At 36.0% G+C, this 25825-nt stretch overlaps 1 protein-coding gene across 7 annotated transcripts in view; it reads right to left on the minus strand.

Moving 5' to 3' along the window:
• TLL1 (tolloid like 1) overlaps positions 1 to 25825 on the minus strand; it is a 136602-nt gene that overhangs the window by 43684 nt on the left and 67093 nt on the right. For 6 of the 7 annotated variants that reach the window (XM_065837344.2, XM_071807723.1, XM_071807725.1 and 3 more), the window contains 6 exons: positions 24675 to 24827; positions 22585 to 22702; positions 10807 to 10985; positions 10581 to 10686; positions 7797 to 7921; positions 714 to 829 (listed from right to left, as the gene is read on the minus strand). In XM_065837344.2, coding sequence (XP_065693416.1) covers positions 714 to 829; positions 7797 to 7921; positions 10581 to 10686; positions 10807 to 10985; positions 22585 to 22702; positions 24675 to 24827 — 797 coding nt within the window. Of the gene's footprint in view, positions 1 to 713; positions 830 to 7796; positions 7922 to 10567; positions 10687 to 10806; positions 10986 to 22584; positions 22703 to 24674; positions 24828 to 25825 lie in introns of those variants that run through there. The other variant, XM_065837346.2, reaches the window with a different exon arrangement.

Genomic DNA, 25825 nt, shown 5'->3' on the forward strand with positions numbered 1-25825 from the left:
TCTACCCTTGTTTATTTTGAGGTAGGCTAATATTTGAGCCAATAATGCAAAACAAGATTCAGCTAGCACATTTTGAAAATGTACACAAGAAGAACTGGTTTTGCCTTCACTAGGATGGCACACTTCTCTCCCTGAACCTTCTCACCAAGCCAATATTTTTCTTTCCACTTTTTCCCCTAAAATTGATGCCCAGAAAGTAAAAGTATATGCACTGGAATGATACCAAGGAATACCTAAAATGACATTTTCTTTACCCTGTTATATTACTGTTTCATTTAAGAAAGAAAAAACCTCATTCAGCATACTAAGATCTTCCTTAGGCAGCGCCTGGCTATCAGCTCCCCACAGCTCAGTCAGCTCACCTGAGCCCATGCTGGAGAAGACACCCTCCAGGAGCCTGCACTCTCTCTTCCACCCAGCTACCAACTGAATTAGAAGCCAGTTTTGAAGATATTTCATGATGCAAACACATAGCAGATTGAAATAATGACTTCATTTCACACAAAGATCCACTGAATAGATGTGGTTTTAATGCCACAGACCAAAGTGAAGTAAATGGCGCACACTTCATGGTCTAATTTAAGAGACTTTTCTATGGCATACCACCATTTTCAGTTAATGGGGAAGCTTTAAACTTAAATGAAGAGCTAAAGAAACACAACGCTTTACTTTAAAAATTGTTTATGAGTTTATTTGAGGGAATGTTAAAGTACCTTCTCCCCAGGGGTCACAGAGATCCTCCATATGCAGTGTGTATAGGAAGGATAACCATTTGGAAATCCTGGAGAAGAAAAGTTGCCGGTAGATTCCTGCAGTGTTTCTCCACAGGCTGAAAGAAATAAAATAGAGTAAAAAATATAAAATTGAATGCACCTAAGAGAAAAATGCATCTTTCCAATATCTACTCAGAATACATTTAACTCACTGCAGATGCAGAATGGAAAACAGACTAGTTATTTTATGATTTATTCAAAACAATTTTAAGCCAGTCTGAGATTCATTCCATTTTGCACAGGATGTTTTTATTCCATTAACTTTTTCAATTGTGTGCTGTCTGCTCACATAACCCAAATTACATCCGTCTTAAAAATGTCTTTGCTGTCAATCAACTACAACATTAAACATATAACTTTGGTGGAAAAAAAAAAAAATAATGTTAGCCACACTCTCAGACACATCCTTTGAGAACTAAAAAGTTAAACAAAAGCTGGCACGGCATGATTAGCATCACGCTGGAATTTCATCAGTGGTTTAATTTAATTTAGTACTTTGCCCACAAGAGACTGATCTGACCTAAAGTCACTCATTTACATTGCTATAGAAAACTAAATTCTACATTCAACAAAATCTCTTGTAATAGTGATTTGTAGACACGAGTAATAATGCAAAGCAAATGTAAAGTCCTAAAATATCAAAGGCTTTTATTTTCTTTATTATTGATGATTTCAGCACCCATATTTGACCTGCCAATCATGCTACTAGCTGCTGGCAGACTGATTAATAATTCCTTTTCACACTAAAATATAGCATTGGAACCTCCTGACATTCTGCACCACTAAAAATGATTCTGGTTGGGTGTCATACCTCAGTCATCTTGTTTGACCTTAATCAAGTTGTTTCACCCATCGATTTTGCAGGTGTGATACATGAGATGTGAATTTGAGAATATTATCCCATGACTGACAGTGTAATCAGATCTGCAGTGCTTTCAAATTACAGTGCTACCACTGCCAGCAGGTGAACTACTGTATCATCAAAACCTCAATGAATTATAAATGAACTGGAAAATCTTTAAATAGAAGGGGACAAAGGAACAGATTGTTTATGACAAAGACAGACAACACAGCTGTAAAGGCTGTCTTGTTAAAATGCATATAAAATGTAATCTGACAACTACACTGTAATACCAGGCATAAGCTACGTTCAAGGCATTAAGTATGCTCTCTGACACTGAAATGGTTCTTGTGGTGAGGAGAGAAAAGAAAGATTGGTGCAGCTTCCCCCCGCCAAAAAAAAAATTACTAAAGTCACCTTCACCATGTCCTTTGGAAGAAAAAGAAAAAAATAAAATAAAAAATCCTCTCCTCATTAAAAAAAAAAAAAAAGTGGTTTTATCTTTAAAAAATTGCAGGCAGCCACAGTAAATGACACATGCACAAAAGGTATTCAGTGCTAAATAACTATTTCTGTAAAAATCCCTTTCAGTGAAAAGGCTATGCCCATAATTAACCACAAATTATTTTTAACACGGCACTGAATGCAAACTTAAATAAATTGCAGAGTACTGTACTGGGTTCCCCTAGTGCTAGTGAGCTGTATCGTATCTTACAGTGCATATGTAAAGCACCTAAGATAAGGCCAGCAGTAAAACTGTAAACTTGTACAGGAATAAAGGAAAGCTGAGCCCAAAGAGACGTCCTGTGCAGCAGATGCACACAAGACTCTGGAGATCCGTGAGGATCCAAGTATTTGCTCACCGCTTTTAGAGCCCTCTTTTGTTCTTCTCCTCATGCATGCTCATTGAGACTAAACTGCATCAGTGTACAAGAGGCATACAACCATATCTCAAGCTTTAGTGTATCTTCTGTTGGTGCTAGCTATAACTATTTCAACAGCACTACCATTACTAAGCAAGCTTTGAGATGATGACGTGATGAGAGATAGAGAAAGCCTTTGTCCAACCTCTTCCACTCACATTGTATTTTTTTCAATTAACTTTGACTCACAAAAATTGATTATGAAGTCATGCAATACACATGCTCACATAATGTGAAGTATGAAAGCAAATAAAATGCTATAAAGCATGTAGGACATATGAGATATCAGTTCAAATGCAGCCCTGTAATTAATAAAAGGAGAGGAGGAAGACCCTGACATTACTGCCCCTTACTGTGTTAAGTCCCTAAATTAGCCCATTATAAAAGTAAACACCAATGAATTAAGCACAAGAGCTTTACATTTTTGAAAACATTTCAGAATTTTTCTCTCTCATACAGACTGTAGGATTATTTTCTTCAGAGTATTAATAACACTCCATGGTCTATAGTCCGAACTTGTATGCAGCCATAAAAGTACAAATTTTAAGTTACAAAAAGCTGCCACAGAACATGTTATTTTTCTAGGACTTACAGAATAAGGCTATATAGGGTAAAGCTGGTAAATCTAACAATTTAACTTATATCTATATTAAATGCCTGAGAGCTCTCTAACAAATCAAAATTTTCATAAATATTTCTGAACTCAAGGGATGCATAAAAAATGTAATTGGATAACTTCTAATAAGAATTAACATAACTAGAATTTATAAAATATGTTTGGGTTTTATGTATTTCACCATATTTACAATTTAATTTAAAATTCCTGTTTACTCAAGGGAAATGTAACAAGAAGAGCTTATACCAGTCGATAGTTGAATTAATTTTCTATGGGATGAAATCCAAGCTGGCTTCCAGAGCTGCTGTAGACAGGGTGATATTTTGGCATTTCTTGTTTAAAAGCATATTCCTCTGCAACGGGTCAATAGTAAATGAAACAATTAAAACTCCATCACTAGAGAATTTAAGGGTTTTCTCTATCATTGAACTGTGGCAAACTGCATTATTTGTGATTAGGCTTATAAAATGTCATATTATAAACATTTTAGCTTGTGACAGTCACAGAATGTTACAGAATCACAGAATGTTAGGGATTGGAAGGGACCTCGAAAGATCATCTAGTCCATTAGTAATAGGCTCCACTTTGAGAAAGAAATGTAGAAGTAAAATGATAGTATGGGATGTGTATTTAAATTTTCTAAGAATTAATCTTACTGTATTTCATGTCAGAAGAAATTAAACTTCTGTCTTATACGCCTCTGCTTTATAAAGCATTTGTACATTTATATTTCATTTTTAATTATTAACATTGCCAATGTTTTCTCTGATGTTTTTCCTTCCCCTCTCCCAAATGTCATGCCTTATTGCAGTTTTACTAGGCTAGACTACTTGCAGAAATGTCACTTTAGCTCCACCCCCACACCCTCCAATGAAAACCCAATCTCCTGTCTGTTCTACATCTTGAGAAGGTTAGACTTCTGATAAGACTTTCTGTGCTTCTCCTTGCGAAGATTAGCAATTGTTGCAAACAGCAGGTACATTGTATGCTTATACAAAGCAATTTCTACCAGTGAACCCTGTGGCAGTGTTCAATTACACAGTCTATGTAGAACACCTCTCTGGGCTGGTCTACACACACACTCAGGTTCAATTAAGGATTATAGTGAAACCTGCAAATGATGAAGCCCAGATTCTCCAGGACACTTAGGAAACCAACTCTCATTCCTTTGACCACAGCACTAGCAAGTACATACTGTCATATACAGCTAATTTAAGCTTACCCTTTTCCAAAGAGAGTTCTTTAATACTTTTTACTTGGATCCAAGTCTGTACAACTATTCATATATGGCATATAAAACTGCCACAGAGCTCAAAAAATATTTTCCCCTTTATAGTTATAGGGAGATGATCTGAATCTAGAAAATGTAATCCTCCGTAAGTAGTGAATAAGGGCTGACGTTTGAAGGCGAACACTCTTTTCTAATAAAATAGAGATTGCAGCAAGTTAAGCCTGAGGAACAGTGAGAACAGCACAAAACCCAAGCCAGGCTAGGTATCCTTCATCTGGTCTCTTCCACATTGTCGCAGACCCTGGCAATTTATAAATTTGCTGAACTTCGTCCATCTACCTTTGCTTCCTCTGAACAGCCTTCTTCTGCCAGTCTGAGCCTTCTTTCCCATCTGTTACTCAGTTCCACTCTACTCACTTATTCCTTGTCCTCTCTTTCTACCTAAGAGTATCCTTCTCCATCACTTCCCTTTCGTATTCTCTTTCTCCTGTAAAACTACAAATTAATTTTAAATCAACTACAATTCCCAGGTAAAACTATAAAGATAGACCTGTGTTGAAATTTCAGTAGCTACACCAGGAGAAAACATATTCTATTACTCCATTAGACAGTCTGAAAACCATTGAAATACATCCAGCCTTGAAGTTCAAGATCTGTTCTCAAATGCCAAGACACTCAAAGTTCAGAATAAGAGTGGCACAGGAAGGACCCTCAACCTAGTTGCTTGTTTTCTCCTTTTTTTTTTTTCTTTACTCCATTGTGTAACAACGTAACTCAGTATTGAAATGTAACAGATCCTTATCAGCAACTATATTTTCCTTTGACAAAATTCCTAAGAAAAAGTTAAACCAAAATCGTTTCCGCTCGGTTGTTGAGTCCCAGCACTTAGCTGATGAAAGACAGGTTATCAAATCTCATGTCTTGTCTTCGCCAAGATCAAAACTGGTTCTCAGTCACTAAGCCCTTTCCTGAATAATGACCCTGAATATCCTCACAAGCTAAAACAAACCAGGAGCTGCTCCTCAGCTGCCTCATTGCTGTATTGTCCAGTACTCCCAAGCTAAACTTCATTTTCACAGGCCCCAGAAAATGCAGCCAGCTTCTTGGAGCACAAGCTGCTTGCGGGAATAACTAGAAGTCCAAAGGAAACATGCACAATACCACAGAATACTTTATCAAAGATGTGTGCTTCTCTGGAAAATACTGATTTAAGTTATTGTTTTCTGTATTTTTATTGTATTACATTTAAGGTAGTACAAATAAACACATGAAACAATGCAGATATTAATGTTTGAAATATTCACTGCTGTTTTATCAGAAGCAGACACCATGATTAGCAACTTTTGTCCAAAATAGGAAATATAGCACACCCTTCAAAACAACACAGTGTCAGATATTTCATTGCTGTAACATTACAATGATCACGTGATTCTTTTCACAAATCCAAAAGCCTAAGGTCTGAATTTGCAGTGTCACTATTTGCTGGAAAATTTATTAGATCACAAGTACCATGCAATTTTAAGAGAGCTGCTTTCTTTATTGGATGTTAAAGTTCACATTGTGTTATTCAGTTATTCAGCTTCTATTAAAAATCTTAACTGAAAAAATAGCATAAAAAATAGTATGCTATTTAAAATTTGTAGCAAAACCTTCTGCCTTTTTCAGTCTCTTAAAACGCTCTTTTATGGACTGGTTTACCGAAGCAAGGGTAGAAAACAAATATCTTCAGTCTCAAAGTTTGCCAAAGCCAAGTGCCAGAAAAGGAGCACAATCCTGCAACCACCATTCATTTTTATTATCCTGCTAACCTGTGTTCACCAGTGCTGCAAAAAATAGCTTACTTTTAAAGTGTGCACTCCTGCTGAACAAACATAGGATTACAGTACTGTGAAACTAACTTTCAACAAGACTTTCAAGACTTTGAAAGAAATGATAACTCATCATTACACATTTTCAGGAATTATATAAAAAGGACATTTCCTCTAAACAACTGTTAGAACATTAGCTCAAAAATCACATTGCATCTTTTTCAGTTCACTGAAAGTGCATTTTAGAGTATTATAGATACAGTAAAAAGCTTATGTTGTTTTAAGTCAATGTGATAAGATACTAGCTAGTTTCATGGTGGTTTTGATTCTATAGATTACTTTTGTCTCCAAAATTCATCTTTTATGAAAATATAAATGTATTCTATGTTTATTAAATTGTTGCTCTCTGTGTACTCTTATTAGAAATACCACTGCCAAGAAGGATGTCATTGTTCCAGTACTTTCTGTACCAAAAGAAAACAGCAAATATTACTCCAAAAAGAACAGTTGTTAAAGAAAATATGTTAAAGTGGTTTCTCCTATGGTAGGCCCAGAAGCACTGTGCATGTTCTTGGTATATAGAACATTATGATTCAGTGTACTTACAGCACAAAGGAGAAGCATATATCAGCTGTACAGTGTACATAAAACACACATCAGATGCCCCAGATCTTCAGTAGATCCCACGGCTGCTGATACAAATTTGAAGCAGCTCCATCATTTCAGTCCTAATCCCTCTTTTTAGTCCTTCTGTATTGATTAGGTGGTAAAAAGTAGCTATATATCTGACTTAAAATAGTTACTAAGACTTCATCAATTCCCATGAGGAGCAAGAGGGCTGTAAAACCTATGTGGCACAGAGCTGGTACTTCTCACCTCACACAAGGACCGTGCTGGCAAATTCTTGCTGAGAGATGTCACTTCTAAACTGCTTCAGTTGACACCAAAAGCTAAAACTGACATTAGCCATAACTACAGCGAGGAAAGCAAACCCTTTTGCTTTCAGATTTCCACCATACTGCTAACACTGAGTGAAGAAATAGCAACAGAGAACAAGCAACACAGGGTTGACTCTGGGTTACTCCAGACTTGCCACTCATGTCTCTAAGACAGACAGCAACTCTACCCCAACATTATTTTGAGATAAAACATTAATATGCATTGAAATTATAGGATACTAGAATTAGGCAGAAGATATTCAAATACTAAATGTATCTGTTAAAACCGTAGAAATTTTGTAATAAGTTCTAACCAGTTCCTCCATAAAAGTTTACAACTTAGTTGTCCTGGCCTGTTATTTGTCAAATTTTCCAAAAATGTAATGTTTTCAGAGTTGATTGCAACAATTCAATGTCGTCCTTGTGCACTCTGCTTTAATTCAAATAAAAAAGGTCTTGTTTCATAAAGTTTATCTGTCCTTAAGTGCTTTGCATACAAGAGAGCTTTACCTACAAGGTTTTTTTATTATTTAATTCTTGAACTGCCTACATCAGTTGCCAACATGGAAAAAGACCACTAAGCAGCTGACTCAAAAAGTTTAACATTCCTCTTGAACAACGACTCAAACAGTTGCTAGTATGTGGTTTTTGTTTGTGGTGAAATACCTGGACATCTATACAGCTTTCTCGCCTGTGCAATATCTCCTTTACTTAGACGAGTACGCTGGCCAATGGCAGGTCGTATACCATTATCATCACGGGAAGGGAGAATGGTATCCAGAAACATGCCCCTAAAAAAAAAAAAATAAAAATAGACCCCAAAAACCCTATCAGGTTTCTGCCATAAAACTCTCTGAGTTTTATGAATGTAAACTGTTATTTTCTAAATCTAGAATTTACATTTGGCATCATAAATAAGAAGGTAAAATGTAGAACTTCAAATACAGAAAACATGTCTTAAATATTTCCCAGATTGGCAAACTTTATACAAAGTTATCACAAATAATCTTCTTTCAGTACATCAATTAACATATCAGCTTTTTATTTCTGTTAATCAGCAGTAGGTCAAAGTTTTTATGGGAAGTCTTAAAGTCTAACTTGAATGTGTGGGAGTAGATAAAGTCAGGAACTCTTGCCAATCATTCTGTCAGGCATTATAACAGATCTAGCTCCACTCTAGCTGCTGCTGCTGCTTTTGAAACATAAATGCTTACTTGCAGCCCTCTGCTTGTTTACAATAAAATATATCAACTTGCCACATGTGACTTTAATAATATATGCCCTAAATGACTAGATGAAATAGAGAAGCACACTCGTTTCAAATGTGCAGTTTTATTCAAAATTTCCCAAATTTTCAACAAGATGCAAAATATATTATCATGTTACAGTGTTTGAAAACACCTTAAATCCTATAAAATAACATTTAACAGATTAATTCCTTTCTCTCTATTTTTTTTAACTCTATCGTATAGTGGTAGGGCTTTTATTGAAAAGTAAAATTGACATTTTCAGGCATAATGTAGGTCCAAAACCAGATTAACAGTAAAGATTTTGTAGTTAGGAACACTGCTTATAAATACAGATTTTTTTATTTAAATTTAGAATAAATGAAAAATTTTTAGTATTGTAGGTACATAGTACTCTCTTTACCCAGTCAGATTTCTTGTGGCGTCACTAGAAACTTTGCAAAAAGGATGTTACCCTAATCTAAACAGTGAAATAAACTTCTTATGGCATTATTCAGTTTCTAGAAATAAGGTACATCATTATTTTAAAAAGTGTTTGTATCTACAAATTATGATTTTAGTTTCCACTGATTTTTAGTACAACCTGAAACTGGTGCTATTCATCTTTTTTAAAAATGTGAAAACAATATTTTCTTAAATATGGGAAACATTTTAATATGGGAACAACTGGTAACAGTTTTAATACAGCAAGAACAACATCATTGTGTGTGACTAGAACTTTATGACATTTTGTGATTTATACTACTTATCCAGGTGAGTAAAGTCTCACAACAAACAGCTGGCAATATGCCACACTAAGCACGACTCATGCTTTCAAGATAAATCAGTACAAATCAATACATGACTTCAAGGGTTTGCTGGTTGTTTTTAAATAGTATGGAGTAACAACCTCTTGTACCTTGGGGCAGGGCATGTCTACTCATGGCACTATCAGTTTTTGCCAGCTTGGAAAGTGGTGAGATCAGGGCCCTTGAGTCAAATTATCTTGATGTTGTCATTGCCCTAGGACTCAAGGGGTTCCAGCTTGTTAAACTACTCCATTTTATATAGGTTCTTATAATCTCTTCCTTAAGGTAATGGTATCTGTAACTGGATTAAGTGGTGTGACTCATATCTACCTCATGTGGCTCATACCCATGCCCTATCAGGGGTGAATTATGTGTATGCCGAATACATACTTTGGTAGGATTTTTTTTTTTAATAATATAATTTATGTTGAGGAGAACAAGCTTAAGAAATTGGCAAAAGCTGGTGATGTTTCTGGTGTTCTTCAGCCTGTTTCAAAGACTTAGATTGTCTAGTGTTTCTGCCTTAAAATGCATGAATTGGATTTAAAAAAAAAAAAAAAAAAAAAGAAAAAAAGTAAGTGTATAACTTTTTAAACTAGCACTTTTTGTTGCCATTTTTTTTAATGTTTCTTTTAATTTACATTGCTTTTGTATTTTTAGAGAGTAATTAATTGAACTGCATCTTGGTATGAAACGTAACAGGAGACCGGGGACTCCTTCTTCATTTATTCTCCAGAGTGGGACTAACCCATGGGAACAGCTCTTTGTCCAGCTCCCCACAACCATGTAGAGTTTCAGAGTGTGCCCCACATGAGTTATTATGGAGTTTGGAATGGATCAGCCTACAACAGGCCAGAGTAAAACCAACAGAAATTTTTGTTATATGGTTTTGATGACAGTAATGATCTGTACAAACAATACTGTTATAAATGGACAATTGCAGTCCTTAGCAAAGCCTGCGGCTAGTATGGCAGATGTCTTAATACCATAACATGTTCTACCTACATAATCCATAGTTACTCAGACATTATGCATCAAAGAAGATTTCTCTTTAAGAGAGCAGATCATGTTACACATAAAATTCCTGACCATTTCACTCATCTGTTTTTTCTAAATTTAGATTTTTATGGAGACAAAAAGAAAACGAATACTATGTGAAATGATATTTCTAGATATTTCCATCTTGTTTTATGATCTAAAGAACTGAAGTAAGATCAAAGGCTGCTTTGAAACTGAACAGAAACAAAATGTTTAAAAACAATTTAATTATTCAGACTTTAATAAGCTGTGTTTTGACTGCTATAATACTCTATCGCAAGGGATATTTTAAGTGATTTTGAAGTACTCAAAAAAGCATTAGCATTCACAGTGAGGAATAGAATTAAAAGTCAAAAGGTATAACCTGAGACTCCAACCTTGAGAAGGTGTTCCTGGCATAGTGCATAATGCTGTCAAAGTCATATGGTTCCCCAAGGGAGTTCACTTCTCCAGGCTCCATCTTCAAGAAGTTGTATTCCTGACCTACAAATTATTCATAATTAGAGTTTCTTTAATATCTTAAGAGAGCTGTGCAGATAAAGGAAGCATCAAAAATAAACAGATCTTTTTTTCATTTCCAAAATACTTATCAGAATATCTCACCAGGCTGGATGTTTTCTCTAATGATGGTGACATGGTCGTCACGGTCTGGTCGTGTATGTTCGTGCCAAAAACCTATCACATGACCCAACTCATGGACAACTATACCAAATTTATCACAGTTCTTGCCTATAGATATAGCCTGAGGACCATTTCCCCTTCGACCCACATAAGAACAGCACCTGTAATTAAAACAAACACACATGAAAGTTTTCATGCATATGTCTACAAACCATATATGAAATTCAATTAAGATATGAGAAAATATTATATTACAAAAATCAGCACAACAATACACTATGCAATTTTTGCAGTCTCACAAACGCTAGATCTAGTGCAAGAACAACTTATTATTCAGAATATCTAATACAGGACACATGAATATTGTTGTTTTGTTTGTTTGTTTTTATTTTTCCCAACGTCTTCTTAAAAGATGCTAGCTATGATCAACAGAATCGCCGCTTGTGGGCTTGTATCTCAAAATTTCATGGAAATTTCTGTTCACCCAAAGAATCAATGAAGTTGACTGGAAATACCATCTCACCTATGCATATCATTGCTTTCTTGCCTGTGCACGCTCAAGAGGCACGCAGAAGGAAGCAGAAAGAACAAATGAAGACAAGGTTTCCTCTGTGCACATCTTGACAGCACTGACCAGACTCTTGGTCATTCAATTCTGATAAGTTTGCTTTATTTTTATCTGAAAAGTCACCCTACTTCATTGTTTCCATCTACAAAGTGTACAGAAATGATGCAAGTGAAAGAGTAGCCCTTTAAAAGATTCACTTAGCATGCTGCTGAAAATACAGAAGGAAGATATCCTGAATGAGATGCGGAATCCTGTGATGCCACCATGCAATCCCCCCTCATTTTTTGTTTCTTTGGCTATGGGTAACACACAATGTCATTTGTGAAAACAGTATATTAGAAGGTTGAATGCTCTGGATATTTGTGAGCTTTTTTTTTTTTTTTCCCTCACAGTCCTGTTTCCTTGCAATAGGAATCTTAGTACCAGAAAGTAATATTTTCACAAGAAAAAAATGCAACACAAACAACCCTAAAAAAACCTGCTTCACAACTGCTCTCATGTTTCATTCCTGTTCCACCGCACTTTCATGATTCCAATGTAAACTTAAGGAACAGAGATACCCCTTTCAGCATTCACGCTGTCAGCATTTATCCAAGATGTCTGGTTTTCGGTTTGAAAAAAAGTCTGCTGACTATGTTAGCAAAAGGAGAGTAAAGCAAATCCTACCAAAATGGAAGACAATTTCAGGTTTCATAAGCTGTTTCTCTGTCACCTCTGAATATCTTAAATATTTCAAGCCAGCATTATATTCCTTAATAAAAGCCTGATTTCCCATCTCCACTCTGTAAATTCTGCAGTCTGTCAGGTGGAACAGAATTGTACTGAGCAGATTACCTCCACCTCTACCCTCTCTCCTTCACTTTTCTTTTAAAACAAAACAACAACAACAACAAAACACACACAGAAAAGCAAAAGCACGAGAAAAAGCAAGAGAAAAAGCAAAAGCAAAAGCAAAAGAAAAAGAAAAAGAAAAAGAAAGAAAAAGAAAAAGAAAAAGAAAGAAGAAGAAAAAGAAAAAGCAAGAGAAAAAGCAAAAGCAAAACAAAAAGCAAAACAAAAAGAAAAAGAAAAAGAAAAAGAAAAAGAAAAAGAAAAAGAAAAAGAAAAAGAAAAAGAAAAAGAAAAAGAAAAAGAAAAAGAAAAAGAAAAAGAAAAAGAAAGAGAAAAAGAAAAAAAAAGAAAAAGAAAAAGAAAAAGAAGCCAACGTATTCTGATACAACAATTACATAACAGAATATATTTGGTCCTTGAGGAGGTTAATGCTAATGTGGAGAATTATCCTTCATACACCTCTGTGAGCAATAAAGGAAGAGAAGCCCTGGCAACAACACCAATAGTGGATTAAATTCTACAGAAAACATTTGCTGGTTTCTCCTCTTCAGGTTTTGTGGTGGCAAAGAGACTTTTCACTTTGGTTAGTTGGCTGATCAGTCTTGGTTGGTCATTTTCATTTACTTTTGTGTCTAATGCAACTAGGATTTTAAAATATTAATATTAGGGAAGTGCAGTTATGACATTTTAGCTCACAATCCCTGTCCTTACTAAGCATATACTGATTTGGCACTAATGGTTCAAATCAAGGACACATATACCAAAAATGCCAGTAATATCTTATTATTATAAAGGCTATACAAGTTACTTTATAGAGGAAAATATTACTAGTACAGCCTAGGAGGGTTGCATCATGAATTTTAAAACTATCTTGAAAATACTGTTAGGAAAAACTATTGTTAATATTACAATAATTCCTTGCTGTCTCAACTACTACTCAAGTATTACTACCTTCAAAATAAGTTAACTATTTTCTTCCTGCTTCAGACAGTTTCAAGTACAGGTTACGAATCACCTTTTTAGGCCATACCACTGAACTGGCTCAGTGCTTCAGCTAGAGTTGTACAATATCATGTTTAATCAATTTATCAAGGCGTCTTCCCTTCATAGCTCTCTTCAAGGCACTGGCAATTTAGACTCGCTGCTATAATTCTGTCCCAGTGTCAGTGTTAAAGGTTTACATGTTACTGTTCCATGTGTATTGCTCTGTGTATTTCTCTCACTCTATATAAACTGTTTTAACACAGAATTACTATTTACAATATTTATAATAGAGAAATATTATTACAAACACTGACATAATTAATAGTAATGGAAAAACTACCTTAAGATGTGTCCTAAAAATAAAACACAGGTGATAAGAAGGAGCAACAGATAGCAGAGATAAGATTAAAACCAAAGTTTAGAGCAGTTAGACCATTTTATCTCATGATTCCATAGTGTATTTCACCTTTGCACCTGACACACTGAAATGGTTTTGCTTAATATATATTTTAGACTATATGTTTGCAGAATACATATTATGGCTACAGGTGAAGAGGAAGATGAATATGTAAACACAATTAAAGCACTAGAGATACTTTCAATATAATTTTAACCTGGGCTTTTATCTTTCACTAGTCACTCAACTATTTGAATATGTTTCTATTGTGCAATAAGGAAACTACCATAGTTCATGCACTCTCTTACTCACTCATGCTCATCCTGGGGAAACAAGTGCTTGGATACTAAAGAAGGTTTGGGATTTGCTGTTGTTTTTGGTTTTTATTGTTGTTGCGTTTTTTGTTGATTTGGGGTTTGTTTCGTTGGTTTGTTTTGTGGTTTGTTGTTTTTTTAAAACCTCCTACCAATGTTATTTACTGTCCCATCCAATCAAAAAGGGATTGCTGGAGTATATTCTCTGTACCCTGAGCTAAAGGCAGTAGAATTTGCAGTAACTCTTTATTCTCAGAAAAGGTAATTAATTTGAAAAGCCATTAAAGACCTTCTATCCTCAGTATAGAATTCCCAATTTACTGCCATAGGCAGCAGCATTATGTACACTGAAAAAATTTATCAAACACAGTTCCTAGGTCCCAGACTTCAAATCTTTCAGAAAAACATTGTTCCTTATCTTTGAACAGTTTGAAGTGGGGACTAAGGTTTGGCATTTGCCTTGGCAGTCAACAGGAAATCATGGTGGAAAACACAAAAATCAATCAGACGAAGTAATTAATGTGCTGTGAAAGCACGTCATCATTTCCATATTAGGTGATCTCAATGACTTAAGGCTTCCCACCCATGCTAAAATCATGTACATCATTATGGTAATTATGCTATACTGACCTTAACTTGTACAAAGAGATAAAATACACCAACAAAGCCTGACGGTTGCTTTAAAAATAGAAAGCCCCAAAATGCATATAATCTGTGAAAATTCACATTACAGACTACTAAATATGGATAAAATTCCACTGATTCTTGCATAATTTTGGTTGGAAGGGACCTCTGGATGTCTCCAGTTCAACTTTCTGCTCAAAGCAGTGTCGGATATGAAGTCAGACCAGAGTTACTCGGGTCTTTATCCAGTTGGGTCTTGAAAACCTCCAAGGATAGAGAGAGCACAGCCCCTCTGCACAATGTGCTTCAGTGTTTCAACTACTTACATGCAGTCTGATAACCTTGCTTCAGCTTATGGCTGTTGCCTTGCGTCTTCCCACCAAGCACCACCATGAAGAACCTGGCTCCCTCATCTTGCTATCCTCCCTCTAGGAACTGAGAGCTGCTGCTGGGTCCCCCTGAAGACACCTCTTCTCCAGTTGAGCAACCCCTGGACATTCAGTATCTCCTCACGGGACAAGTACTCCATCTCCCGAGCATCTTGGCGACCTCATGCTTAAGCCCTTCCAGGTTATTAACATCTTCCTTGTACTGGGGATCCATAACTGCATGTAGTGTCTATCTGTAACCTATTAAGCGGCAAGTAGAGAGGGATGATTCCTTCCCTTGAGCCACCAGCTGTGCTTCTGTTCCCACAGCCCTGGATGTAGTTGGCTGCCTTTGCTGTCATGGCCCACAGCCAGCTTCTGCCCAGCTCACTGCTCCACGGCCTCTGCAGACAGCTGCTCCCCAACCTGGCAGGGCCCAGCCTATCTTGCTCTTCCTTTGCAGGGGCAGGGCTTTGCATTTGCCCTTGTTGAACTTCACAAGGTTCCTGTCGGTCAGTTCCTCTAGCCTGCCTGGGTCCTTCTGGGTGACAGTTCTGCTATTAAGCCTACCATTTGGCTCCTCCCAGCTTGGTGTCATCTGCAAAAATTGATGGGAGCATGTGTCATCACCTCTTTGTGGGTTATTGAAAAAGATGTTAAAAAGGACAGGTCCCAGGATATGCCTTTGCAACACTGCACTTTCAGTCACAATCTGAGTCTAAGCCATTAACCACAACCCGCTAAGCCCAACCACACAATCAGTTTTAACCTATCTAGTTTTCCATTCATTCACAGTCCTGCAAAATACACTTTGGAGACTGAAGACATTTAAAACACTTTTGTTTAAAACCTGGAATTTAATTTGTAATTCAAAACCTCTATGATCTGAATAGAACATATGATGGCAGTGCTAGAGATTGATGAAAGTAAAGTTAGGATAACCGCATATAATTATGAAAAGGCAGAACAAATCCTTTAGTTTAAAACAGTTTAAACACTCCTGCTGACTCTTCATGTTTACCACTGTGTGGAAACTCTATAGAGAAAAATTGCAATGCAGAACTAAAGAACATTAATAATTATTCACAGCTTAAAGCAAATCAATAGGTTATTAAGAATGTAGGTTGTGGAATATTTAATACTATTCCAATAGTTTTAACCTGCCTGTGTTATTGACTTCATGTATATTACATGCTTCAACTAGAAAAGACACATTTGGTGGTTAAAAATTTCCATAGATACTTTGAAGACAAAGAGAGAAAAAGGAAAAACTGAAAAAAAAAATTATTATTCCCAATAGTGCCTCCTATGATGTCTCCAGTTCTGCTTTTATTGACACTATTCGCAACAAGGGCAAAAAAATAAAGCAAGAATTTAACTACAGTCTATCTCTTCCCGTCCTTTTTATTTCATTTGAATCAAAAGAGGGTTTAACCTTTCAAGATTTTGCACTATATCTTGGAAAAGATCAAGCTATAGCTGTGCAATAATAGCAGAACAACAGAATGGCTAGTATGACACTTTAAGACAATTTGCTTTAACAAGAAAATCTTAAATATTTAATTAACCAATTTACCAAATAGAATTAACAATACCAAAAAGTTGATTGTTTCTCAAAACAGAAGTGCTTAAGATCACCTCTGAAAGTTTTTAGTGCTATTTCAAAAATCAGGTAGATTTTTAGGTGTTTGCAAAAATAATTTGATATTTTACTGTTCTAAAAAAAAAAAAAAAAAAGATAATTTGGGTATTATCAAATGTGTGTAGTGACTTTGGGTACCTCATCTGACACATCTAAAAGATGTTTTCTTTTCAGAAGACCAAAACTTAACTGGAATCTTTTACATAGTATTACTCCAAGTTGTCTAATACTGACCACCTCTAACCCAGGACATCGGGAATCATGTTTTAAAACTGGCCTGCTCCTAAAAACAAGCAGCCAGATGAGTACGGTTAATTCACTTACACTGATTACTTAACAGATTTCAAGTACCTCTCAGAAATTATAAGTAAATATATTTTTTTCTTTACATGACAAAATTGGAATTAACAACAAGTCTTAAAATAACAGCAGCAACTCACACTCAGAGGGTCTTTGGGATTTGCTAGGTTGAGTGTCATGTCAAGCACACCAGATTCATCCAATTAAGCTACAAGATTCTGATCACTTCAAGAATCACACTTAGTCAAAGGGTAAGGAAAATTAAAATAAATAATTAAATAAATGTGTTAATTTGCAATATCACGGGATTGACCCCAGGTGTGTTTGGCAAAAGATCAAGACCTTTCTGCGATGTATGAGCACTTGTCATGCCCCCTAAATTGAGTCAACTGGAAGCTTTTTAAGCTTCTCATCTCTTTAATCTTTATTGCACCAGACAGCAGTTGGAGACAGTAACTATTTATGAATCTCTAATTCCCTTTAATCAGTCTAGCTGATCAATGATGGCAAGCAAAGAGAAACAAATGACAGAGAGAAAGTGAAATGACTGGAACAATACACTCATTCTTTCAACTAATACTACTTTACAGTTACTGTCAAAAACGTTCTTAAATTAATATGGAGAATCAGGTAGAGTCAATGCTGCACATGTTAAAAAGCTGCACTCTTCAGCATGTGATAATATAAAAATCATCGAAGACCACAACATCAGCTTGCCATTGCACTGACTTTGTGAAGTTGTAGATGAAAAATGGCAGAACTTCATAAGCATTCTAGGACTGCATATCATCACCTACATGTAACACAAAGCAAGATAAAAATGTTCACAGAATTAATGAACAAAATCTTACTAAAGCAGAGATTTTTTTTCTAGAGAAAAACACACCTCTTTGTATCACAAATATAACTCATTCTGTACAAAGGAGATATTGGCTATGACCTGGCTCGATGAATTTGCTTATTGTCAGGGATCAATACAATCATGGTTACTAAATGCTCTGATTCACTGCCCTAAGAGGACCTATTATGATGCCAGAAGTGACTAGTGCTTCTTCACCTGCTCAGTGGAGATGACTACCACAGTATTATAAAGAACAGCCAACTGATTCCATTCCTCAGTTACTAGCTGCCTCTCCCAGTGTATTAACATAGATCACCCCTCATTCCGTTTATGTTAAAGCACTGTGGTTTAGACTATGGCAACCGGTCACTTGCACCTTGGTCACAGCCATCCTGCAGGCCACACCACAACTAGCAGAGAAGACATGTCAGCTGCTGTGGGCAGGACGAGGCCCAGCTGCTGGAGCTAATTACCACCTGAGAGCATGAGTCAGCCCTAAAGCCACGGATTATTTAGTACAACTCTGAATTTCTTCTCATTCCTTAGAAGTGATTGAGCACCTTTCATAACTTGTAATCCTTCTTAAAGCTGAAGAATTCTGAAAAAGGTTCACCTTAGGCAACGAGTTTATCTATTTCACCAGCTTCAGGAGCTTGCCTATTTAATACACTAGCAAGTTCAAAAAACATTAAAACATTCAGAAGCTGTTCCTTCTACAATGTTCAGGGAAGCACATGAAAGAGATCTGATTTTCCTGTATCTCAAACAGTTTTGTCAAATATCCATACAAGAGGACAGAGTAGTGATTGTAATAAGTCATCTGAATCTTGTCAGTAATAAGTACCTAAAAGTCTTTTAGTGGAGAACAAAAAATGCCACGAAGGCAGATCAAAGGCATGGTTCGATGCCAGAACAATATGACTAATTGTTCTTTTTTGTCTCACTGTATAAAAGAAGCTTCATCTTGTACTCAGTAATATTTATTAAGAGCATGTGACTAGAGGCCATTCCAGTTTGCTGACCCCTTTTTTGGCTTTGCATACAGAGTATAGTTACTGGGTCCTCAGGCACTTCCTATCTGATAGCATGCAATAAAACGATAGAGAAGCAGTAGTTTTTTGAACCTGTTTACAAATTAGAGTTTTACTTGCTCTAATCAACTAGCTGCATAAATATATGCTGTAATAGATATTAATGTCAATGTACACTGTTTTGGTAGAAGAATGATAAGCACTAGTATCTTAATACTATATTCTTATTCTCACATCTGCAAGTAATGGGTACAAATGACTCTCAGTAATTACAAAATTTCAAACTACTAAGTTAGCACTTCAGCTGTACTAAGAAACAATATTTCAATAATTAACTGTTCTCAAAATCAGGTTAAATAAATAAGACATGATGACAAATAATTATAGTTTAAGACAGCAACAGATGAAATTATACTGATAGGAGGGAGAGATCCAGCTGTAAAGCTTTGATATTTCTCCACACAAGCTGCCCACAAACAAACTAGAGGACCCTGATATAAAGTGAGGTATAAAGCTGATTGGAATATTATGTGAAGTGAAGCTAGAGAAGATGCTCTTAAAACTTGCAGCCTGAGAAAAGACTGCTAAATATAATGAAAACAAGCCTGGACTTTATAGCAATTTTTAACAGATTAGGGATCTGAAAAAGGGCATATAGAATTGTTTTGTGTCCCAGGATGCATAAAAGACATCAGATGCTGGAACCAGTGACAGAGTTATCAGTGCTGCAGAAAGAACTCTGGCCTTTATTCAGAGCCACAACCATGAGTCAAACGTGGCAGCTGTTGAGAAACAGCAAGGCACCATGCTTGGGTAACCTAAGTGGAAGGAGAGACTGCAAGACATATGAATTAGCTCTAACACTGGCTCAGCAGAAGTAATGATTCATCTGAATAAACACGCCCTAGTTTGGGGTCCTCAATTTCAGGGAAGATTGGATTAGTTGAAAAGAATCTCAAAGAGAGTAACAGTGTGATCAAAGGCCCAGAAAACACAACTTACCAGGAAAGACTAAATGAATTAGAGTTTTCTAGCCTAAAAGAAAATAGAACAGAGGGTGAACATAGTAACAATCTCCAAGCATATTATAGATTCCTTCAAAAAAGAAATAATAATTTCTTTTCTATAGCCATGATGAGCAAGAAAAAAGGTAAAGTACTTTAATTGCAGCAAAAAATATCCAGTTTAGCCATGACCAAAAATGCTGCCCCCAGCTTCCTACATTTCTTATATTAAGGACACTGAAGCAATACATTTCCTAGCAGACTGTGAAGTATCCATTTTTTCAGGATTTTAGAAACACGTTAGACAGGCGTGTATCAGCGACGACTTAGGTGCAGCTGTTTCTGTCTTAAGAATACATTAGACATCTTTCTGAGATCCACTGAAGACCTATGGGTCTGTGATAATCAAAACTTATTTCTCATTTACTGCTGATACATAAACCGTCAACTTTAGAAAGGTTATATATTTCTGATAACCAGCTGCTATATTTCAAATATTGTATTTTTCATCACTGCCCATCTGGGATGAGCATCCCATGAAGTAATGCATTACGCTCCTTCAAAATATCCTTAATGTTTACAAAGGCTCAATAACACTCTACTGGCTAGTGTGCTAACGCTGTCACCTGAGACCTTTGTAGATATTGCCATCTCAATTTCCACATATATGTATCCACTTTCTGTTTCATTAACCGTGTTATGTTTTGACTGTGTGCTCTTTGGGGCAGGGTTTATCATTTAGTTTTTAATTTGAACAGTGCTAACTACAATAAAGTCTCCCTCATCTGTAAATGTTAGCTGCCGTGGTACTGCAAACAATAATGACACAACGTGCTAGCAAACCAACACAGCAGGGTGCTATGGGAGAGAACTGAGATTAATTTCAATGTGACTGACCACGTAGTAGAAAGGATTTGCATAGGTTTGGTGTCACTTTTGCCTGGGCTCTTTCTACAGTAAATCCTGCATCAGCACTCTATGCAGATCTCTGGCACACAGTGGTTCCTATTCACCCAGAGAAGATGTGTTCTTATTTATCTGACTCTTCTTGAAATGGCGCATGGATTCAGGATCCCCAAAAAAGTAATTCAACAGCCCCTTCCATTTAGCTTGTTATTTTCATCACTGGTGGACTGTTCATAGCCACACTCTTTCTTATTTTTATTTTAAACTTGTTAGAGCCTTTGTAAATTATTTGTAATTTGTAAAGTACCCACAAATAAAACAGCATTAACTGTAAAGGATAATGCTGACTTTGAAGGTAGATATTGAGTATATTCCAACCTTCTGGTTTAAATGGGTTATAATCCAGCTTTCACCCTAAGGTGACTTGATCTCATGAAGCATCAACCCGCGTAAGGAACTGACGTGACTTTGGCTGGAGTGATTTTCTGTCATTTATCTTTCAGCACTTTGAAGCTGCAGAATTTACTTTTCACAAAAACAAACCTCTGTAGATATTCCCATACGTCTTTCTAAAGCATCAGAGACCACTTCTATCTTTCACACTCTTCTGTTTAAATTGACAATGCTTTTTACCTCTGCAAGTACAGGGAACAATTATGATCATTCTCTGCTTTGCATTTCTCTTCCAGCTGTATGTCAGTATTCCAGAATCCTATCTTACAGGCTGCATCAATAACTAAAATAACAGCCATGCTGGGTCAAAACAAAAGTTCGTTTCACTCAGCACCATTTCTAACAGGGGTCTAATACAGCAGACCTCCGGGAGCACAAGAATGTGACAGGCAAGTTCACAAGCACTCCCATAGAATAGGTTCCTCAACTGCAAGGATCTGTGGCTCACAAAATTTACAAAGCAAAGGTGATGCCTTTCTTAAAATAGTCTAGGTGGTGGTGTTTTTACATTGTTCTATGCCTTAAGAAGAATGTTGGGGTAATTTAAATGGAAAAGTCTATCTGTAATTTTATAAGCTATAGTTAGACACATTCAGGATCATTCCTACCATCCAAAGAGGTCCCAAAACTTCTTTTCACAACCCTATCCCATAAAAATTCAAAAGTAGCCATGCAATGTGTTAATCAATCAAGAAGTCAGCAAGATAGAGAGCTGTTCACTCTGGAGCCCACAACCCAAACTGAAGGTGATTACCATAAGTACAATATTTCCACAGGTAGAAAGCGCCCTTCTTGGAAAACTAACATAGTGTACTCAGGAAGTTCACTGACCACTATATGAAATTCAGAAGTCTGAGTGGAATAAATAATAAACATAGCTGACTGAGGCATTTGGAGCAGAAATATCTGAAGATGGAACACAGTGATTAGTGGAAAGCTTGGACTAATGAGTAATAAAACCTGTTTTGTTCACTTTAATACATCAGTGACCTGGAAGAAGGAATTTGCAAAATGATCATGAATATGCTGGTTAAATGCATCTCAGCAAGGGCTGTCTAACAACAGAAGAGTTAAATTTACAATTAACAACAATTAAACTGGAAAAGGAATACAGATACATGTCCATACATAATTCAGCAGTAAACATGTGGCATGCAGAAATCTAAAAATAAACAAAGAATAAGCCTGAAATATCTTTGGAACAATACATATAAATATTAAAAACTTGACAGAAAGCGAAATACAAAAGTCTCATAGTTACATATATATAGCAACATCATTTTATCTAGAAATAGACAAAAGAGGCATAGCACCAAAAAGTTACTATACATACTGCTTTCACTGAACTTAAAGCCAAGCAGAACACGCATATCATTTAAATGCAGTGACTGTCTATTCATTTTTCTATGAAGTATATATTCACTTAGAACTACAAAGCTGACAAACATGGCCAGACACTGAAAGTTCAAGTATCTGTTACCATACATACACACTTACCCACATGGTCTGTATGTAAATACAATGTAACTTTCTTCATCACTTCGTTCAATAAATGTAACGCACGTGTACTTTTCCCAATGCCGCATTGCCTGTTTGAACATGGCACGTTGAGTGCCTGGAAGAATAATTATATGAGTTGAAATAAGAGACTTTTCTAACTGTGTCTTCTTCCTTAAAATCAGATTTTAATACTAGGAATTATAGGCCTGGAAGGAGTCACTGGATCATGAAATACTGTGTCCCAGCAGTCCCATGTACTGCCAGATTCCAATTAAAACATACTCAGGCTATCAGCTCATCATAACATATCTGCCTGTAAGGGGACCAACTGTGCCTGACACACTTTAGCAAACATAAAACCTGCAATAAAAAGCATAGCTATGTTACACCAGAGGAAGACAGCAGAAGTATAGTGTTGCTTATGTGCCTGCATTAACATAATATTTACTAAGCAATTTCCCAGATGAAATTATCAAGTGGAAGAGGAATTATCAGGGGGAAGAGGAATTTTGGATCCTAGCTATCTAGCCAGAAGGAATAAGTAATAATAATAATTAAAAAATCCTACAGCCTTCAAATCTGGAGACCAATTTAACCTAAGCCATGTAAACAGGAACACCACTCAAGGCATTTGATTTTAATAGTGCTGTCTCAAATAGGAACCAGTCTCCACTTATTTGCATCAAAATATTTCAGAAATCAAATGATCCACCATAAGCAGGAAATTCTTGATTTGGTACAACACTAAGTATACGTACATATTTGTTTAAAAAATAAGAAACACGCTAAGAAGCAGTCAAAACTGTACTCTAGATGAGGAAGCAGCCAGGTCAGCCTTCACCACAGAACAGCAAGCCAGCTACTACAGAGTACTTCAGATAATATAGCAATGTGATTTCATTGCCTCAAAAGACAAGGGTTATCAACTTGGAGGCCACATCTGAGAATATTGCTGTATTGCTTCTGAGCTGGAAATCCACAAAGAACGGTACTGTTTGGCATGAGTTTGCTACCAGAAATGCATCCACTTTGCAGACTTTTGCAAAGATGTCACAGGACAGGATAATTTTAAAAAGTAATAATAAAAAAGCAAGATCAAATCATGTCAGATCCTAAAAATTGAAGGTTATTTCATCCTGTCTTGCTCTTTTATTTTATCTCTAACAATATTTTCCCTGCTTTAGAATTTATCTTTCATTAAGAAAAAGGTAAAATATTTAACATTATATGCTTTCATTTAGTTTTCTACCATATTTCAGAAGATGGTAATCCTAAAGCAAAGGTCACATTTGTTATAGTACTATGTAAAGAGCCAACCTAAAAGTTTGACTGCAGTTGGCAGTTTGAAAGGCTGTTGTTTCTCCATATACATATGCATACAATGTGTGAGCATTTGCATATTTATTTTGATTCTTTGTATTATTGTGCACAATAAATATTATTACATATATTTTCCCATCCATGTGTGCTTTTCTCCTTCGCTTTTTGTTTTAAATTACCTCTTACATCCATACTAATATTGGTCCCTTTACATTTTTCAGATAACAAATGTTTTAAACCTTTTCTACAGTTTTCTGCTACGAATTCTATGTATTTTTAAGTTAGTCTTTCTTCTTGTCATACGTAATGTCTGCGTGTACCCATCTGAAAACCAAACTGAGGAATTACAAAACACACTTGAGTCAGTTTGTTGAGTGAAATCAGTTTAGCAGAATACATCACACCAGTTAAATTAGCTATATTCTTGTGCTAAATATCCTGCGTTTTCTAAAAAAAACAGATTTCATGACCTTGTGCTACTTAGGCTCTTGAAACAACCACGCAACAAGAAATATTAGACAAAGAAAAAGAGTCACCCCTTTCTAAAACATAGCTATCCATTCCTATTATGTAGCTTGCCTTTGGGAACAATTTTTTCAAGTATGACTAATATTTTCAGAACAGACGTACTTGAGGCCTGATCCAACAGAAACTCTTCTACTGACCTCCATAGTATGTCTTTAGCTTTTTTTCCTTTTTTTTAAAAAAAAAAAAGACAATTAAAAAAAATTCTTATTTCTTCTCCCCATTCAAAGCACAAAGCTTACCAGTGAAATTTCCACCTATTACATATGGAATGACACCCCCTGGCCATATTCTTTCTGTTCGAGATGTAGCAGCTCTGGGAAATCGGTTTTTCTCATTTTTTCCTGAGAATTTGACAGTAGTTCTTCCTTTAGATGTATTATTTTGCTCAAAGCCTGTAATGATAATTAAAACACTGAATGAGAACACACACACAAAAAAGAGAACAATTATTTTCCAGGAGGTCAAATTATTTCTTTATGCCCTTTAAAAGTAGGACATTGCTGTTATGCAACAGTTCATTATTACTTAGTTTTCTGATAAATGTTTGAAATGAACAGTCTTAATTTTTCAAATACATCTACAGCAACATGTCGCACATATTTTTGTCAACTTGAAGGCACATTACATAATTTCATCTAAATTTTCTCATTTAATAATAATAATTTTTAAAATCTCAGTCCATGTGTATTTTTCTTTAATAAATTAGGATTTTTCCAGCAAAGAAGGGAAGACTTCAGACAGACCCAAAGTAATCAAGACATTAACTGTTCCTTTCATTTCTACTGAAAAATCTAGAAAAAGCAAGTGCATGACCATCCTTAAAACACTGAACAGAAAGAATTTATCGAAGTGTAAGATCGGCTGTTATCACTAGGAATTACAAGGAAAAAGTAGATAAACTATTTGCAAAGTTGTGTACTCATGGAAAAAGTTAGAGGTGATCATTTCTCCCTCCAATCTCTATCCCTTGTAGCAATTACCAGTAGATACATTTTCAGATGAAAACACGAGTTTAATTTTCATAGTAACCCTACAGCTCCTCAGGTTGCAAGCGTACATTTTTAGTAAACAAGCTTTTGGAACCCTATGGATAAGTATTACTCATGGCTGGAATTTCTCTAGATGACAAGTGTCTACTGTTTTCAGATATATTATTACCACCATTCATCCCATTATAGGCAAATCTTTCCCAAATCAGCTGAAACTTACTGTGACAACAGAAGAGGATACGAATAGTTAGACAAGGACTTGCACACCATACCAGGTGCTTCTTCTGAAGCGATTTATAAGTTAGTATGATTCTTCATTGAAGGGTACACCTTCCCTCTGTGAGTACCACCTGTGATACCAGTTCCACCCAAGTGTTAATGGCTGTGTCAGAATCAGGGAG

Source organism: Patagioenas fasciata, chromosome 4 (genome assembly GCF_037038585.1).
Source record: "Patagioenas fasciata isolate bPatFas1 chromosome 4, bPatFas1.hap1, whole genome shotgun sequence".
Classification (NCBI taxonomy): domain Eukaryota; kingdom Metazoa; phylum Chordata; class Aves; order Columbiformes; family Columbidae; genus Patagioenas; species Patagioenas fasciata.